This window comes from Anomaloglossus baeobatrachus, chromosome 7 (assembly GCF_048569485.1).
Source record: "Anomaloglossus baeobatrachus isolate aAnoBae1 chromosome 7, aAnoBae1.hap1, whole genome shotgun sequence".
In the NCBI taxonomy this organism is placed as follows: domain Eukaryota; kingdom Metazoa; phylum Chordata; class Amphibia; order Anura; family Aromobatidae; genus Anomaloglossus; species Anomaloglossus baeobatrachus.
The window spans coordinates 253,434,041-253,452,376 of NC_134359.1; the positions used below are offsets into that span (position 1 = coordinate 253,434,041).

Here is an 18,336-nt window from a genome sequence, read left to right on the forward strand (position 1 = left end):
ACGCGCTCTCTTTCTCTCTCTCGCGCGCACTCTCTCTCGCGCTCTCTCTCTCTCTCTCTCTCGCGCGCGCTCTCTCTCTCTCTCTCTCTCTCTCTCTCTCTCGCGCTCTCTCTCTCTCTCTCTCGCGCTCTCTCTCGCGCTCTCTCTCGCGCTCTCTCTCGCGCTCTCTCTCGCGCGCTCTCTCGCGCTCTCTCTCTCGCGCTCTCTCTCTCGCGCTCTCTCTCTCGCGCTCTCTCTCGCGCTCTCTCTCTCTCGCGCTCTCTCTCTCTCGCGCTCTCTCTCGCGCTCTCTCTCTCTCTCGTGCTCTCTCTCTCTCGTGCTCTCTCTCTCTCGCGCTCTCTCTCTCGCGCTCTCTTTCTTTCTCTCGCGCTCTCTTTCTTTCTCTCGCGCTCTCTTTCTCTCGCGCGCTTTCTCTCTCTCGCGCTCTCTCTCTTTCTCTCGCGCTCTCTCTCTTTCTCTCGCGCTCTCTCTCTTTCTCTCGCGCTCTCTTTCTCTCGCGCTCTCTTTCTCTCGCGCTCTCTTTCTCTCGCGCTCTCTTTCTCTCGCGCTCTCTTTCTCTCGCGCTCTCTTTCTCTCGCGCTCTCTTTCTCTTGCGCTCTCTTTCTCTTGCGCTCTCTTTCTCTTGCGCTCTCTTTCTCTCGCGCTCTTTCTCTCGCGCTCTCTTTCTTTCTCTCGCGCTCTCTTTCTTTCTCTCGCGCTCTCTTTCTTTCTCTCGCGCTCTCTTTCTCGCGCGCTTTCTCTCTCTCGCGCTCTCTCTTTCTCTCGCGCTCTTTCTCTCGCGCTCTCTTTCTCTCGCGCTCTCTTTCTCTCGCGCTCTCTCTCGCGCTCTCTCTCGCTCTCCGCCCGCGCTTTCGCTCTCCGCGCGCGCTCTCTCGTGCTCTCGCTCTCCGCGCGCTCTCTCGCGCGCTCTCTCTTTCTCTCTCTCGCGCGCGCTCTCTCTCGCGCTCGCTCTCGCGCTCGCTCTCTCTCCGCGCACGCTCTCTCTTGCTCTCTCTCCGCGCGCGCTCTCTCTCTCGCGCGCTCTCTGTCTTGCTCTCGCCCGCTCTCTCACTCTTGCTCTCTGTGTTTCTTTCTGTCTGTTTATTTCTCTCTGCTCTGTCTGTTTCTTTCTCGCTCTCTTTCCCCCCACCCCCACAAAAAAAACACGCATCAAAAAAGCGTGCGAAACAGGGATCCGGTTTTTTATGCAGTTTTTTTGTCAAAATATGCAGATTTACGGCACAAAATTTCTGCCCCAAATCTGCAGCGTGTGCATATATACTTATTGTGATGAAATAATGGCATCTGCTGTAAATATTCTATCCTTCTCTTCTCCCCCCACAGAAGCATCATCCTCTTCTCAGTTTGAACTTATTTAATAGCATTTCATTTTTATTTCTAAATTTAATCTAGAAATAAAACTGAAGGAATACGGCGCAGAACTCATAGAAGTCTCTGATAACGGCTGTGGTGTGGAAGAACAGAACTTTGAAGGGTTAAGTAAGTAAAGTCTCAATGTGAACCATTGACCTAACAGCTTTACACTTTTACCACATATAGGGGGTATTGGAATTGCACCAAATTTAAGTAATAAAAATATGCATACCATTTTTCAGCTAAATGTGGCAGTTTCAAGAGTTTATCATTGGCCACATGGATTTATTAAATCTACACCAGAAATTGGTGCAAATTTTAGAACCCGCTAGATTTTATATTATGTAAGAAAACAAAGAAGTGCTAAATTTCTGAAGAGGCGAACAAACACATTAAAAGTGACGTATGAAACTACACTGCATGTATTGGAATGATGAGCCTCGGGGCATAAGGACCTCATGGAGAAACCAATTTTTTTCTGTGCAGGCCAAGTTTCGTTTCCTTAAAGGGGTTGTCCACTACTAGGACAACCTTTTCTCAAATCAGTATGTTTCCCTCAAGTAAAATAACAATACTTGTACTCCCATTCGGTGCGGGCAGCATTCCAGCGGTGTCGGCACTGGCTCTGCCAGGGCTCATGTGACATTGTGACGAAATCCCTTCAAGCAATCAGTGGCCGGTTTACTGTCCCCTTCGTCAAACGTAATTGGCATCCAGAGGAAATGAAAGCTGCAGCTGCTCTCTCGCTTCCTCCGGATGCCTGATAGTTCTGAAGAAGGGAACAGGGAAGTGACACTTAAATACCTGATTCCAAAAAATAAGACCTACCCTGAAAATAAGCCCCGTAAGGATTCAGTTTGGCTGATTTTTTCCAAATATAAGCCAAACGGATGTTTCCAAGCCGATTAAAAAGGTTAAAGAATACAGCAAGACACTTCATCAAAGAAAGCAAACACCCCCAAAAGAAAGCAGAGAGAGAAAATAGACCATCCCCATCAAAAAAAATCTCACTCACCAGACCCCACACCATTACAGTTGGCAAGTGCCGATGGTGGATGGGCTCTCACACGGAGATCTGTGTCGCTGTCGGGTCCCTCGTCTGTCCAGCTTCATTGCACTGCAGCTCTCACAAACAGATCAGGTACCAGTATAACTCTACGTGAGTGATACTGTGCCGCCCCGGTAAACCTCTGAGGTCATGGTGTTGGGTCCGAGTGGTAATGTGGCCGTACCAGGATCGTGCAACAGGCTTTTGTGATGGGAGTTAAAAACTATATTAAAAAGAAGAGAGAGAAATAATAAAATAAACAGTTTGTGATTGCAGTTGGGATGTTCGGCTTTGGTATGGCCGGGCACTGGTGAAGGTCCTCAGGAGTTAGTTGGTGATGCGCAGTGCCAGAGGGTTGTCCCCTCGCCTCCCAACTAGAGCTGGGTCCTGGGGATGTTGAGGTAGGGATGGCGTGGCAGAGAATAATTCAGCCTGAGACAGGACAGGGAGCTTGTACCTTTTCCTAAAGCTCTGCAGAACAGTCCGGAACATTCTTTACAGTCTTCACAACGATGGCGGTCTGACCTGCCCCAATGAGAGTTTGGTTTCTCTGATGTGTGGTGGTTGTGTATTCCTCCTGCCGCTACTTCCCTACCTGGAAATAGGTGTCTTGAAATCCTGGGATTTTCAAGACAAGAAAACTCTGGATCATTGATCCGTTCCAGCGAGCAAGTGACTTGAATCCTGAGGGAAAACTCACTGTTTCTTCTAGAAGTTTCCAGACTCAATCACGTCACTGAGCTGCTGGGCAAATGTCCGTGCTCCTTATGAAAAGGCAAATAGCAGTCTCTCAGTTTGCCACTGACATTGAAAGTCCAGGTGTCCTAAGGACTGATACCCTGCCAATTTGTAGCTGGTCCCTCCAGAGGTTTCAACAGTTACCTCAGGACAGGACTGTCTCCATATTACACGCCTCACTTCATCTCACACCGACTTCAACTGCCACTCTCTGAATTTACCTCACACCTAAGCTCCTCCCCTTTCTCCTCCTTGTTATCAGCTCTGGTGAACAGCCCCAGTAAGGGAGTGAGGGAAATTGTTTGCATCTGGTTAACAGCAGAGAAAAACAAATCCCATTAACCCCATAAAGACCGTGGGCTGGAGTGAAACGTCCTAAGCCATCATAGTGTAATCACCTGCGGCTGCTGCAGGCAGCCGGCGGTGATCCGCGCACATGTCTGCTGATTTGTACAGCAGACATGTGTGCCTCGCAGGCGCAAATGGATCAGAGATCCACTCGAACCTGTTAACCTTTCAAGTCGCGCTGTCAAAATGTGACAGTGCGATTTATATGCCCATCGCGGTAAATATTCACTCACCCGGCTCCATTGGCGGCGCCGTGACGTCATTACTGTGAGCCAATGGTTGCCATGGTAGCACAAGGACATGTGATGACTCCTGTTGCTCACATGACTCACTTCATGTTTCAGGTGGCCGAGTGCTGCCTGTTACAAGGCATGAGCATTTCTGGTGATCTCAGCTGTGCAGTTGTGATCAAAAGAAATGAACCACAGCGATCAGACTGCTGATCCTTGTAGTCCCCTAGGGGAACTAGTAAAATTTAAAAAAAAAAAACCCTAAAAGTTCAAATCACCCCCCCCCTTCACCCCATTGAAAATTAAAGGGTTAAAAAAATATAAACATATTTGGTATCGCTGCGTTCAGAAATGCCCGATCTATCAAAATATAGAATCAACTAATCTGATCGGTAAACGGCGTAGCAGCAAAAAATTCCAAACGCTAACATTACGTTTTTTGGTCGCCAAATTTTGCGCAAAATGCAATAACAAGCGATGATCTGCTCAAAAATGGTGTTGTTTTATACGTCAGCTTCAGACGCAAAAAATAAGCCGTCACTGAGCCATAGATAGCGAAAAATGAGACGCAACAGGTCGCGGAAAATGGCGCAAAAAGTGTGCCACTTTTTTTGGACAAACGTCTGAATTTTTTTTTTTAACCCCTTAGATAAAAGCAAACCTATACATGTTTGGTGTCTACGAACTCCTACTGATCTGAGGCATGACACCAATACATCTGTTTTACCATATAGTGAATTCTGTGAATAAAATATCCCCAATACAATCATGTAATCACACTTTTTTTTGCCATTTTCTTTATCGTTCCTATGGGAGACCCAGACCATGGGTGTTTAGCTTCTGCCTCCGGAGGACACACAAAGTACTACACTTAAAAGTGTAGCTCCTCCCTCTGAGCTTATACACCCCCCTGGAGAACCAGATCTAGCCAGTTTATCGCTTTGTGTTCAGGAGGCATACATCCACACATGCATTCTCATCTGATTTCTTTGATTTTTGGAAAAAGTTTGAAGAAAAGCGGGTCCATATCTGGACTCCCGGCATGTCCCTTCTCACCCCACTGTGTCGGCGGTGTTGTAAGGTTGATTCCTAGGCTGGAGCCTTACATGCCGTGGTCCTTCACCATCCCTCCTGGGCTCTGGCTTGAAGTGGGAGCCAGCACGGTCTCCATGCTTGGCATGAGACCGGTCTCCATCCGCAGCCCTTCAGGACCCTGCTGGACTGGAGCACTCATCCCCAGGGACTTGGCCCTGCGTCTCAGCAAGCTAAGTACCTGAGACGTTTATATATTGGGGGTCCCTGTACATTATTGTTGTGGGAGAGTGTGCTTATTGTGTTTTTTGACATTTCCGGCGGGTTCTCTAGCTATCGCCTGAGAACCGCGCCGATGGTGCCTGCGCGCCGGCCGCGACGCTCAAATTTAGGCCCCGACTCCGCCGGAGGCCTAGTTTCAGTTTCACTGCCCTTGCATGTCACTCATGCAGAGGGACAGGCTCGGCTCCGCCCGGCGGCCGTTCGGCACAGGGGAGGGACACTCCCCACTGCAGTGTGTGTCCCCTCCCCTGTAGGTCTCTATGGCCCTCCAGATTCCGCTCCTCAAGCAAGTCCCGCCCCCTCCCTTTTCTCCGGCGGCCATTTTTTTCAGCGTTCTCTCTGCGATCAGTCACATTGCAGCGCTGGTCTGCAGCATCTCTGCTGAGGTGCTGTGCTTGGGGGTCCGGGCTTCGGGATCTGGAGGAAACACAACACCGCTCCAGCGGTCCGGTAAGCCACAACCGGTCTCCGGTTGTGGACCTCTGTTTATACTCTCTGGGGTTCATTCTCTGGCAGAGCCCCCACTCCAGCAGCATGTCTCACACGAGGAGCAAGGCTCCAAAGCTGTATTCAGTATGCACTGCATGTAAGCTCCTGCTGCCTGAACCGAGCATATTCCCACATTGTGATGCCTGCTCTAACCTGGCGGTGCCTCAGCCTGGAGTCTCACCCCCAGTGGTCTCTCAGGCTGCTCCTGCTCCTGTGGCTGAACCCCCGACTTGGGTAGAATCCTTTTCTAGGTCTATCTCCCAGTCTTTTGCTGACTCCATGGGACTTCTGTCCAGGACTTTGCTGAACATGCATCAGCCCCCTTCACAGGGTGCCTCTGCTGCTAGGGGTCTCTCAGGACCGGAGCTCACAGAGGATTCATCTGGTCCCAGACCCCTTCCTCCTAAGAAGAGATGCAGGGTTCCCTCTCCTTCCTCGTCCCGCGGCTCTGATTCAGGAGCTGACTCGCAGGATGAGGAGGATGCCTTTACAGGGGGCTCGGAGGCTACCTCCATGTACCCCATTGATCTGTCCGAAAGTGACTCAGATGTTAGTGACTTGATTGCTTCCATTAATTCTGTACTGGATCTCAATCCGCCAGTATCAGAGGAGCAACCCTCTGTGGCAGAAAAGCACCAGTTTACCTCGCCTAAGAGAGCAAAGAGTGTGTTCTTTAACCACTCCAGTTTTCAGGCCGCTGTGACCAAGCCCAGGGCCTGTCCTGACAAACGCTTCCCAAAGCGTGGTTCTGATGACCGCTTCCCCTTTCCACCTGAGGTGGTCAAAGAGTGGGCTCATTTCCCAAAGGTAGACCCTCCGGTGTCTAGGCTCTCTGCCCGGACCGTTGTGTCGGTGGCTGATGGCACCTCCCTTAAGGATTCCACTGACCGCCAGATTGACCTTCTGGCCAAATCCGTATATGAAGCGGCGGGGGCCTCGTTTTCCCCGACTTTTGCAGCAGTGTGGGCTCTCAAAGCCATCTCTGCTTCTCTAGAGGAGATGCATTCCCTCGCCAGGGAATCTATGCCCGAATTGGTTCCCTTAACTTCCCAAGCTTCAGCTTTTTCATCCTATGCCATGTCTGCCATGCTGGAGGCTTCTCACCGCACTGCGGTGGCTTCGGCTAATTCCCTCGCTATCCGCAGGATCTTGTGGCTTCGAGAGTGGAAGGCAGATGCTTCTTCAAAGAAGTACCTTGCGGGGCTCCCTTTTGCTGGGTCCCGGCTGTTCGGTGAACAGCTGGATGAAATTATTAAGGAAGCTACTGGCGGGAAGAGTACTTCCATGCCACAAACCAAAACCAGGAAACCTGTCCAGGGTAGGAATCAGTCGAGGTTTCGTTCCTTTCGTTCCTCCAACTGGTCGTCCCCTAAGCCCTCGGCCTCGTCCACTAGCTCAGCCAAGGACCAGAAATCCAACTGGCGCCCAAAAGCGTGTCCACAGAAGACCGCAGGAGGTGCTGCCGCTAAGGCAGCCTCCTCGTGACTATCTGTCCGCGCCAGCAACGTCCTTAGTCGGTGGCAGGCTCTCCCACTTTGGCGACGCGTGGTTTCAACACGTCTCCGATCAGTGGGTAAGGGATATCATCTCCCACGGCTACAGGATAGAATTCTCTTCCAGCCCGCCAAACAGATTTTTTCTCTCAACTCCCCCCTGCTCCAAGGCCGCCGCCTTCTCACAGGCCGTGGCATCCCTGCAGGCAAGCGGAGTGATTGTACCAGTTCCCACTCGGGAACGGTTCAGAGGTTTTTACTCAAACCTCTTCCTAGTTCCCAAAAAGGACGGTTCCTTCCGGCCCATCCTGGATCTCAACCTTCTCAACAAGCATGTTCAGGTGCGGCACTTTCGCATGGAGTCTCTGCGATCAGTCATTGACTCAATGACCCAAGGAGATTTCCTGGCATCCATCGACATCAGAGATGCCTATCTGCATGTGCCAATTGCAGTTTCTCACCAGCGTTGGCTACGTTTTGCAATCGGAGAAGATCATTTCCAATTTGTGGCTCTTCCTTTCGGGTTGGCCACAGCTCCTCGGGTATTCACCAAGGTCATGGCAGCAGTGATTGCGGTCCTGCACCTACAGGGGTTGGCAGTGATTCCTTACCTGGACGACCTTCTAGTCAAGGCGTCATCCAGCGTGGACTGTCAGCGGAGTGTCTCGCTCACTCTCGCCACTCTAGCCCAGTTCGGGTGCCTTGTCAATCTTCCCAAATCCACTCTGACTCCGACCCAGAGTCTCACGTACCTAGGGATGCAGTTCGAGACTTTGCCGGCACTTGTGAAGTTGCCATTAGTCAAACAGCAGTCCCTCCAACTGGCGGTGCCCTCTCTGCTGAGACCCCGCCGTTATTCCCTCAGGCGCTTGATGCAGGTGCTGGGTCAAATGGTGGCGTCAATGGAGGCTGTTCCCTTTGCCCAGTTCCATCTGCGTCCCCTGCAGCTAGACATTCTCCGCTGTTGGGACAAGCGGCCTTCCTCCTTGCACAGGTTGGTGGCTCTGTCGCCACAGACCAGGAGCTCTCTTCAGTGGTGGCTTCGGCCCCTCTCTCTGTCCCAGGGGCGCTCCTTCCTGGCCCCGTCCTGGGTGATTCTCACCACGGATGCCAGCCTTTCCGGCTGGGGAGCGGTATGTCTCCACCACAGAGCACAGGGCACTTGGACTCCGTCCGAGTCAGCCCTTTCAATCAATGTGCTGGAAACCAGAGCTGTGCTTCTAGCTCTCCTAGCCTGTTTGCGGGCAGGCACATTCGAGTCCAGTCAGACAACGCGACATCGGTTGCCTACATCAATCACCAAGGCGGGACACGCAGCTGCCTGGCAATGTTGGAGGTCCAACGCATCCTTCAATGGGCGGAGGACTCCAAGTCCACCATATCCGCAGTCCACATCCCAGGCGTAGAAAACTGGGAGGCAGATTATCTCAGCCGTCATTCCGTGGACGGTGGCGAGTGGTCCCTGCACCCGGCAGTGTTTCAGTCAATCTGCCGCAAGTGGGGCACTCCGGACGTGGATCTAATGGCATCCTGTCACAACAACAAAGTTCCGGTTTACGTGGCTCGCTCCCACGATCCTCAGGCCTTCGCCGCGGACGCTCTGGTTCAAGACTGGTCCCAGTTTCGTCTGTCCTACGTGTTTCCCCCTCTAGCTCTCTTGCCCAGAGTTCTGCGCAAGATCAGAATGGAGGGTCGTCGAGTCATCCTCATTGCACCGGACTGGCCCAGGCGAGCTTGGTACCCAGACCTGCTCCATCTGTCCGTAGAGGTGCCGTGGCATCTCCCGGACCGTTCAGACCTTCTCTCGCAAGGTCCGTTTTTCCGCCTGAATTCTGCTGCTCTCAAATTGACGGTGTGGCTCTTGAGTCCTGGATCTTGACGGCTTCTGGTATTCCTCCTGAAGTCATCTCCACTATGACTCGGGCCCGTAAGTCTTCCTCCGCCAAGATCTATCACAGAACTTGGAAAATTTTCCTGTCCTGGTGTCGCTCTTCCGGCCATCCTCCTTGGCCATTCTCCTTGCCGACCCTTCTGTCCTTTCTACAGTCCAGTCTGCAGCTAGGACTGTCCCTCAACTCTCTCAAGGGACAAGTCTCAGCTCTATCAGTGCTGTTCCAGCGGCGTCTCGCTCAGCTGGCTCAGGTCCGCACCTTCATGCAAGGCGCGACTCACATCATTCCGCCTTACCGGCGGCCCTTAGATCCCTGGGACCTTAATTTGGTTCTCACGGTTTTGCAGAAACCCCCCTTTGAGCCCCTTAGGGAGGTTTCTTTGTTTCGTCTTTCACAGAAAGTGGCCTTTCTGGTGGCCATAACTTCCCTCAGGAGAGTCTCTAATTTGGCTGCGCTCTCCTCGGAGTCACCTTTTTTGGTTTTTCATCAAGACAAGGTGGTTCTCCGTCCGACTCCGGACTTTCTTCCTAAGGTGGTCTCTCCTTTCCACCTTAACCAGGACATTACCCTACCTTCTTTTTGTCCGGCTTCTGTTCATCGCTTTGAAAAAGCGTTGCATATTCTGGATCTGGTGCGTGCTCTCCGGATCTATGTGTCTCGTACCGCTGCTCTTAGGCGGTGCACTTCTCTTTTTGTGCTAACCACAGGCCGGCGCAAAGGCCTCTCTGCTTCTAAGCCGACCTTAGCCCGTTGGATTAGGTCGACCATTTCGGACGCCTACCAGTGCACTCAGGTGCCTCCCCCGCCGGGGATCAAGGCACATTCGACCAGAGCTGTCGGTGCCTCTTGGGCTTTCAGGCACCAGGCTACGGCTCAGCAAGTCTGTCAGGCTGCCACTTGGACTAGCCTGCATACCTTTTCGAAGCACTACCAAGTGCATGCTCATGCTTCGGCAGATGCGAGCTTGGGCAGACGCATCCTTCAGGCGGCTGTCGCCCATTTGTGAAGTTAGGCTCCGCCTACTTCTTAGTTTTTCTGTTTATTTCCCACCTATGGACTCCTTTGAGACGTCCCATGGTCTGGGTCTCCCATAGGAACGATAAAGAAAAAGAGAATTTTGTTTACTTACCGTAAATTCTTTTTCTTATAGTTCCGTATTGGGAGACCCAGCACCCTCCCTGTTGCCTGTTGGCAATTTCTTGTTCCGCGTGTTATCACCGGCTGTTGTCGTGGACAGAGTCTCCGGTTGTTCCGGTTCTTACTTTGTTTTACTTGTGGGAGGCTATTCTCCTTCAGTTTTTGCACTAAACTGGCTAGATCTGGTTCTCCAGGGGGTGTATAAGCTCAGAGGGAGGAGCTACACTTTTAAGTGTAGTACTTTGTGTGTCCTCCGGAGGCAGAAGCTAAACACCCATGGTCTGGGTCTCCCAATACGGAACTATAAGAAAAAGAATTTACGGTAAGTAAACAAAATTCTCTTTTTTTTGCTCTTTTCCAGTACACTATATGGTAAAACATATGGTTTCATTGAAAAGTACAACTTGTCCCGCAAAAGACAAGCCCTCATATGGCAAGTTTGATGGAAAAATACAAAAAATACGGCTCTCGGAAGAAGGGGAGCAAAAATAAAAAAGAACCAAAAACGGAAAATCAGCCGAGGGTGAAGGGGTTAAAGCTGGCAATACATGTTGTTATACATATTGAAATACACATGTAGCTGTTATTTGTGGCGACCCAGGCAGGGGGAGCCAACCGCTGTAGAATGTAGGAGGGACCTGACTGCGACGCAGATCTGTATGTGAGAGCCCATTCACTTACCAACGCTAACAGTTTGGGGTCTAATAAGTGCGATTCTTTTAGGGGGTGTCTGCTCTCTTTTGGGGTAAACTTAGCAGTGCATAGAGATTAAAAAATGTAAGCAAGTAATATAAACCTTTATAAATATGGTCTGTACTCACCACTATAGGACGGGTTCTGCACCAGGAGAAGAGCAGATCAGATAAGAAAATGTGCGTCTGACCCAGTAACAGGAGTAACACTAAATGTTGATGTTCAAGCATGTGATGACTGATTATATTTCAGTAAATATTTATTTTTCTTTTTTTTTCTTTCAGCTTTGAAACATCACACGTCCAAATTGCAGGATTTCTCGGACCTGGTTAGCGTGGAAACATTTGGTTTTCGGGGAGAAGCTTTAAGTTCATTGTGTGCATTAAGGTAAAGTAAAATAGATTCTGTAAATGTACAAAAAAAAAGTGACCTATACCTCGGCAAACTGTGTCCTGGTATATGAGGGATAAGCAAATATTCCAGAATGTTAGACCTTTTTTGTAACGTAGACAACCAGTAAAAAAAAAAATAATAGCAGAGGATTAATTTGCAGAAAAAAAAACCTTGAATTTTTTTGGGGACAGTGATTTAACAGGGAAGTATTTGTGTGACGCCCTGGACTAGCCAGGTAGTCACAGATAGGCCCCACATAACACAGCCAACCACATTAAAACCTAGTCACCTCCCTCCGAGCTTATTGGTCACACCAGGGGGCGGAGCCAGGTGGTTGGGCACGCCCACCGAGGAGTCCAGAGGGCCTGAGGCAGGAAAACAGTAGTAAGTTCAAAGTCAGAAAGTGGAGTTGTGAGGAGTAGAGTGCAGCAGGCCTGTGGTGACAGGTCTGCAGCGGGAAAACTGACAGGTGGCAGGGTCGTAGCCCGCACACCTTGGCTAGGAGGCAGGCGGTGGCCTGGCCTGCAGGAGTCGGGAAGACGGCCAGGTGGAACCGTAAGGGACCGTGGCAGGGTAGTGGCCCGCCGGTACCGAACCGGGGAACCGACTGGAAACCGGAGCACCAGAACGAGGCCCAGAAGCCACTGGACCACGTCGAATTTACTGATTGAGGTCTGGACCTTAGGTCCTTTCCCATCCCAAGTCCCGACAGAAGGCAAAAGCCCACCGAGGGGGATAGAAAGCCACCGCACAGGCAGAGACATCACCTGGGCCAGCGCCTGCGGGCAAACGGACTCCACCGACACGTACACAGCCGGTGGAGCGGACTTCCATTGCTGAGGCACAGGCAGTCTACACAAACATAACGAGGTGCAGGAAAAAGGCCAAGACCACCAACCCGGGTGGGGGACAAGACGCAGCCGACTGCGGGCACCGACCACAATCAACTTTGTTTACCAGAGACTTGTGTGTGTCCATAATCGTGAGTACAACAGTGCCATCCGGCCTCGCATCGCCCTGCACCGCCCAACCACTACTCTCCAAAAGCGGGTCCCGGGGCCACCATCCCTGCCCACGGAGGGGTTAACATCTTGCTACACGACCATCTCCCCCGGGTGCCCCGTAACTGCAGCGGTAGTGTCTACACCTTCACCCCGTCCCGTGGGTGGCATCACGAACTCAAACACGGCTCCGGCCGTACACCTACCTAACCACCCCCATCGAGATCGCCAGCAACCCCTTGCAGAGCGACGTGACCCCCGCCGGGTCCGGAGGTGCTCGAGCCACCCACCAAACGAGCCCGGGCGGTACATTTGCCATAAATGTCTGATAGATGCAACCCCCACCTCTGAGATCTGAACCTCTTTGCTGTAAATGGTCAAACGTTCCCCACTTCCTCAGTTCACGTCTATCAGACACTTGCTCCCCAAGCTTTGTAACACCCACAGAAGTGAATGGAGAGAGCTGCGCATGCGCCGCCACCTCTCCACGAGGCGGGACCCGTCTGAGAGGAGAGCACCCCTTTAAAATGTTTGTTTTATATCTGATCCTGCTGATGCAATAATTATTTTTATTTCGCTGCTGATCATATGCTATTTCTTTATCGTTCCTTTGGGAGACCCAGACCATGGGTGTTTAGCTTCTGCCTCTGAAGGACACACAAAGTACTACACTTAAAAGTGTAGCTCCTCCCTCTGAGCTTATACACCCCCTGGTGAGCCAGTCCCAGCCAGTTTATCGCTTTGTGTTCAGGAGGCATACATCCACACATGCATTCTCATATGATTTTTTTGGTTTTTGGAAAGAGATTGAAGAAATGCGGGTCCACGTCTGGACCCCCGGCATGTCCCTTCTCACCCCACTGTGTCGGCGGTGTTAAGGTTGATTTTCAAGGCTGGAGCCTTACATGCCGTGCTCCTTCACCATCCCTCCTGGGCTCTGGCTTGAAGTGGGAGCCAGCACGGTCTCCATGCCTGGCAGGACACCGGTCTCCATCCACAGCCCCTTGAGGATCCTGTTGGACCGGAGCACTCATCCCCAGGGACCTGGCCCTGCGTCTCAGCAGCTAAGTACCTGAGACGTTTATGTGGGGGGTCCCTGTTCTTTATTGTATGGGGAGAGTATGCTGTATGTGTTTATTTTGACATTTCCGGCGGGTTCTCTAGCTTTCGCCTGAGAACCGCGCCGATGGTGCCTGCGCGTCGGCCTCGCCGCTGAAATTTAGGCCCCGGCTTTGCCGGAGGCCTAGTTGCTGTTAACTTCCCTCGCATGTCACTCATGCAAGAGGGACAGGCACGGCTCCTCCCGGCGGCCGTTCTGCACAGCGGAGGGACACTCCCCACTGCTGGGGCGTGTCTCCTCTCCTGCACGTCTATGGCCCTCCAGTTCCCGCTCCCCTACAGAAACGCCCCCTAGTCCCGCCCCCTCTCTTCGCTCCGGCGGCCATTTCTCAGGCAGAGTTCACTCTGCGCTGGGCCTGTCTGCACTCTGCATCCCTGCTGAGGTGCTGTGCATTGGGGGTCCGGGCTTCGGGATCTGGAGGGCACACAACACCGCTTCCAGCGGTCTGGTAAGCCACAGCCGGTCTCCGGTTGTGCACCTCTGTATATTCTCCCTGGGGTTCATTCTCTTGCAAAGCCCCCACTCCAGCAGCATGTCTCACACAAGGAGCAAGGCTCCAAAGCTTTATTCTGTATGCACTGCATGTAAGCTCCTGCTGCCTGAGCCGAGCACCTGTCCACATTGTGATGTTTGCTCTAACTTTGTGGTGCCACAGCCTGGAGTCTCACCCCCAGTGGTCTCTCAGGCTGCTTCTGCACCTGTGGCTGAACCCCCGGCCTGGGTAGAGTCCTTTTCTAGGTCCATATCCCAGTCATTTGCTGAGTTCATGGGACTTTTGTCCAGGACTTTGATGAATATACATCAGGCCTCCTCACAGGGTGCCTCTAATACTCTTGCCAGAGGATCCCTATCCTCTGACCTCCGTCCATCAGAGCTCACAGAGGATTCATCATCAGGTCCCAGACCCCGTCCTTCTAAGAGAAGGCGCAGGGTTTCCTCCCCCTCCTCATCCCGCGGCTCTGACTCAAGAGCTGACTCTCTAGATGAGGAGGATGCCCTCACAGGGGGCTCGGAGGCTATGTACCCCGTCGATCTCTCCGAGGGTGACTCAGATTTTAGTGACTTGATTGCTTCTATTAATTCTGTACTGGATCTCAATCCGCCAGTCTCAGAGGAGCAACCCACTCTGGCAGAAAAGCATCAGTTTACCTCGCCTAAGAGAGTGAAGAGTGTGTTCTTTAACCACTCCAGTTTTCAGACCGCTGTGACCAAACCCAGGGCCTGTCCTGACAAACGCATCCCAAAGCGTGGTTCTGATGACCGTTTTCCCTTTCCACCTGAGGTGGTCAAGGAGTGGTCGCACTCCCCAAAGGTAGACCCCCCGGTGTCTAGGCTCTCAGCCCGGACCGTTGTGTCGGTGGCTGACGGCACCTCACTTAAGGATTCCACTTACCGTCAGATTGATCTTCTGGCCAAATCTGTGTATGAAGCTGCGGGGGCCGCTTTTTCCTTGACTTTTGCAGCAGTGTGGGCCCTCAAAGCCATCTCTGCTTCCCTAGAGGAGATGCATTCCCTCACCAAGGAATCTATGCCTGAGATGGTTACCTTAACTTCTCAGGCTTCAGCTTTTTCATCTCATGCCATGTCTGCCATGCTAGAGGCTTCTCACCGCACTGCGGTGGCTTCAGCTAATTCCCTTGTTATCCGCAGGATCTTGTGGCTTCGAGAGTGGAAGGCAGATGCTTCTTCCAAGAAGTTTCTTGCTGGGCTCCCTTTTGCTGGTTCCCGGCTGTTCGGTGAACAGCTGGATGAAATTATTAAGGAAGCTACTGGCGGGAAGAGTACTTCCATGCCACAAACCAAGACCAGGAAACCCGCCCAGGGTAGGAATCAATCGAGGTTTCATTCCTTTCGTTCCTCCAACTGGTCGTCCTCTAAGCCCTCCGCCTCGTCCGCTAACTCAGCTAAGGATCAGAAATCCAACTGGTGCCCAAAAGCGCGTCCGCAGAAGACCGCAGGAGGTCCTGCCACTAAGGCAGCCTTCTCATGACTCTCTGCCCGCTCCAGCCACGTCCTTAGTCTGTGGCAGGCTCTCCCACTTTAGCGACGCTTGGTTAAAACAAGTCTCCGATCAGTGGGTGAGAGATATCATATCTCACGGCTACAGGATAGAATTCTCTTCCAGCCCGCCAAACAGATTTTTTCTCTCAACTCCCCCCTGCTCCAAGGCCGCCGCCTTCTCACAGGCCGTGGCATCCCTGCAGGCAAACGGAGTGATTGTACCAGTTCCCATTCGGGAACGGTTCAGAGGTTTTTACTCAAACCTCTTCCTAGTTCCCAAAAAGGACGGTACCTTCCGGCCCATCCTGGATCTCAAGCTTCTCAACAAGCATGTTCGGGTGCGGCATTTTCGCATGGAGTCTCTGCGATCAGTCATTTCCTCAATGACCCAAGGGCATTTCCTGGCGTCCATCGACATCAGAGATGCCTATCTACATGTGCCAATCGCAGTTTCACACCAGCGTTGGTTACATTTTGCCATAGGAGAGGATCATTTCCAATTCGTGGCTCTCCCCTTCGGGTTAGCCACGGCCCCTCGGGTATTCACCAAGGTCATGGCGGCAGTGATTGCGGTCTTGCACCTCCAGGGGTTGGCAGTGCTTCCTTACCTGGACGACCTTCTAGTCAAGGCTCCATCCAGCGCAGACTGTCAGCGTAGTGTCTCGCTCACTCTCGCCACTCTAGCCCAATTCGGGTGGCTGGTCAATCTTCCCAAATCCACTGTGACTCCGACCCAGAGTCTCACGTACCTAGGGATGCAGTTCGAGACTTTGCCGGCACTTGTGAAGTTGCCCTTAATCAAACAACAGTCTCTCCAGCTAGCGGTGCGCTCTCTGCTGCGGCCCCGCCGTTATACCCTCAGGCGCCTGATGCAGGTGCTGGGTCAAATGGTGGCGTCCATGGAGGCTGTTCCCTTTGCCCAGTTCCATCTGCGCCCTCTGCAGCTGGACATTCTCCGCTGCTGGGACAAGCGGCCTTCCTCCTTACAGAGGTTAGTTACTCTGTCGCCACGGACCAGGAGCTCTCTTCAGTGGTGGCTTCTGCCCCTCTCCCTGTCTCAAGGGCGCTCCTTCCTGGCCCCATCTTGGGTGATTCTCACCACGGATGCCAGTCTATCCGGCTGGGGAGCGGTATATCTCCACCACAGAGCCCAGGGCACTTGGACTCCGTCCGAGTCAGCCCTTTCAATCAATGTGCTGGAAACCAGAGCCGTGTTTCTAGCTCTCCTAGCTTTTCACCACCTGTTGGCGGGCAGGCACATTCGAGTCCGGTCAGACAACGCAACAGTGGTTTCCTACATCAATCACCAAGGCGGGACACGCAGCCGCCTGGCAATGATGGAGGTACAACGCATCCTTCAATGGGCGGAGGACTCCAAGTCCACGATATCCGCAGTCCACATCCCAGGCGTGGAAAACTGGGAGGCAGATTATCTCAGCCGTCAATGCGTGGACGGTGGCGAGTGGTCCCTGCACCCGGCAGTATTTCAGTCAATCTGCCGCAAATGGGGCACTCCGGACATGGACCTAATGGCATCCCGTCACAACAACAAGGTTCCTGTTTACGTGGCTCGCTCCCACGATCCTCAGGCCTTCGCCGCGGACGCTCTGGTTCAAGACTGGTCCCGGTTTCGTCTGTCCTACGTGTTTCCCCCTCTAGCTCTCTTGCCCAGAGTCCTGTGCAAGATCAGAATGGAGGGCCGTCGAGTCATCCTCATTGCACCGGACTGGCCCAGGCGAACTTGGTATCCGGACCTGCTCCAACTGTCCGTAGAGATGCCGTGGCATCTTCCGGACCGTCCGGACCTACTCTCGCAAGGTCCGTTTTTCCGCCCGAATTCTGCGGCCCTCAAATTGATGGCGTGGCTCTTGAGTCCTGGATTTTGACGACTTCTCCTGAGGTCATCTCCACTATGACTCGGGCCCGTAAGTCTTCCTCCGCCAAGATCTATCACAGGACTTGGAAAATTTCCCTGTCCTGGTGTCGCTCTTCCGGCCATCCTCCTTGGCCATTCTCTTTGCCGACCCTTCTGTCTTTTCTACAGTCCGGTCTGCAGCTAGGACTGTCCCTCAACTCTCTCTTAGGTACAAGTCTCAGCTCTGTCAGTGCTGTTCCAGCGGCGTCTCGCCCGGCTGGCTCAGGTCCGCACCTTCATGCAAGGCGCGTCTCACATCATTCCGCCTTATCGGCGGCCCTTGGATCCCTGGGACCTTAACTTGGTCCTCACGGTATTGCAGAAACCCCCCTTTGAGCCTCTTAGGGAGGTTTCTTTGTATCGTCTTTCTCAGAAAGTGGCCTTTCTAGTTGCCATAACTTCTCTCAGGAGAGTCTCTGATTTGGCTGCGCTCTCCTCGGAGTCACCTTTTTTAGTTTTTCATCAAGACAAGGTGGTTCTCCGTCCGACTCCGGACTTTCTTCCTAAGGTGGTCTCTCCCTTCCACCGTAACCAGGACATTACCTTACCTTCCTTCTGTCCGGCCCCTGTTCATCGCTTTGAAAAAGCGCTGCATACTCTAGATCTGGTGCGTGCTCTCCGGATCTATGTATCTCGCACCGCTGCGCTCAGGAGGTGCACCTCTCTTTTTGTGCTAACCACAGGCCGGCGCAAGGGCCTCTCTGCTTCTAAGCCGACCTTAGCCCGTTGGATTAGATCGACCATTTCGGACGCCTACCAGAGTACTCAGGTGCCTCCCCCGCTGGGGATCAAAGCACACTCGACCAGAGCTGTCGGTGCCTCTTGGGCTTTTAGGCACCAGGCTACGGCTCAACAAGTCTGTCAGGCTGCCACTTGGACTAGCCTGCATACCTTCTCGAAGCACTACCAAGTGCATGCTCATGCTTCGGCAGATGCGAGCTTGGGCAGACGCATCCTTCAGGCGGCTGTCGCCCACTTGTGAAGTTAGGTTCTGCCTACTTCTTAGTTTTTCTGTTTATTTCCCACCCAGGGACTGCTTTGGAACATCCCATGGTCTGGGTCTCCCAAAGGAACGATAAAGAAAAAGAGAATTTTGTTTACTTACCGTAAATTCTTTTTCTTATAGTTCCGTATTGGGAGACCCAGCTCCCTCCCTGTTGCCCGTTGGCAG

At 52.5% G+C, this 18,336-nt stretch overlaps 1 protein-coding gene across 1 annotated transcript in view; it reads left to right on the plus strand.

The window, feature by feature from the left end:
- Window positions 1-18,336, plus strand: part of PMS2 (PMS1 homolog 2, mismatch repair system component) — a 109,983-nt gene that overhangs the window by 18,188 nt on the left and 73,459 nt on the right. The window contains exons 3-4 of the mRNA XM_075318046.1: window positions 1,393-1,479; window positions 11,020-11,122. Coding sequence (XP_075174161.1) covers window positions 1,393-1,479; window positions 11,020-11,122 — 190 coding nt within the window. The remainder of the gene's footprint in view (window positions 1-1,392; window positions 1,480-11,019; window positions 11,123-18,336) is intronic.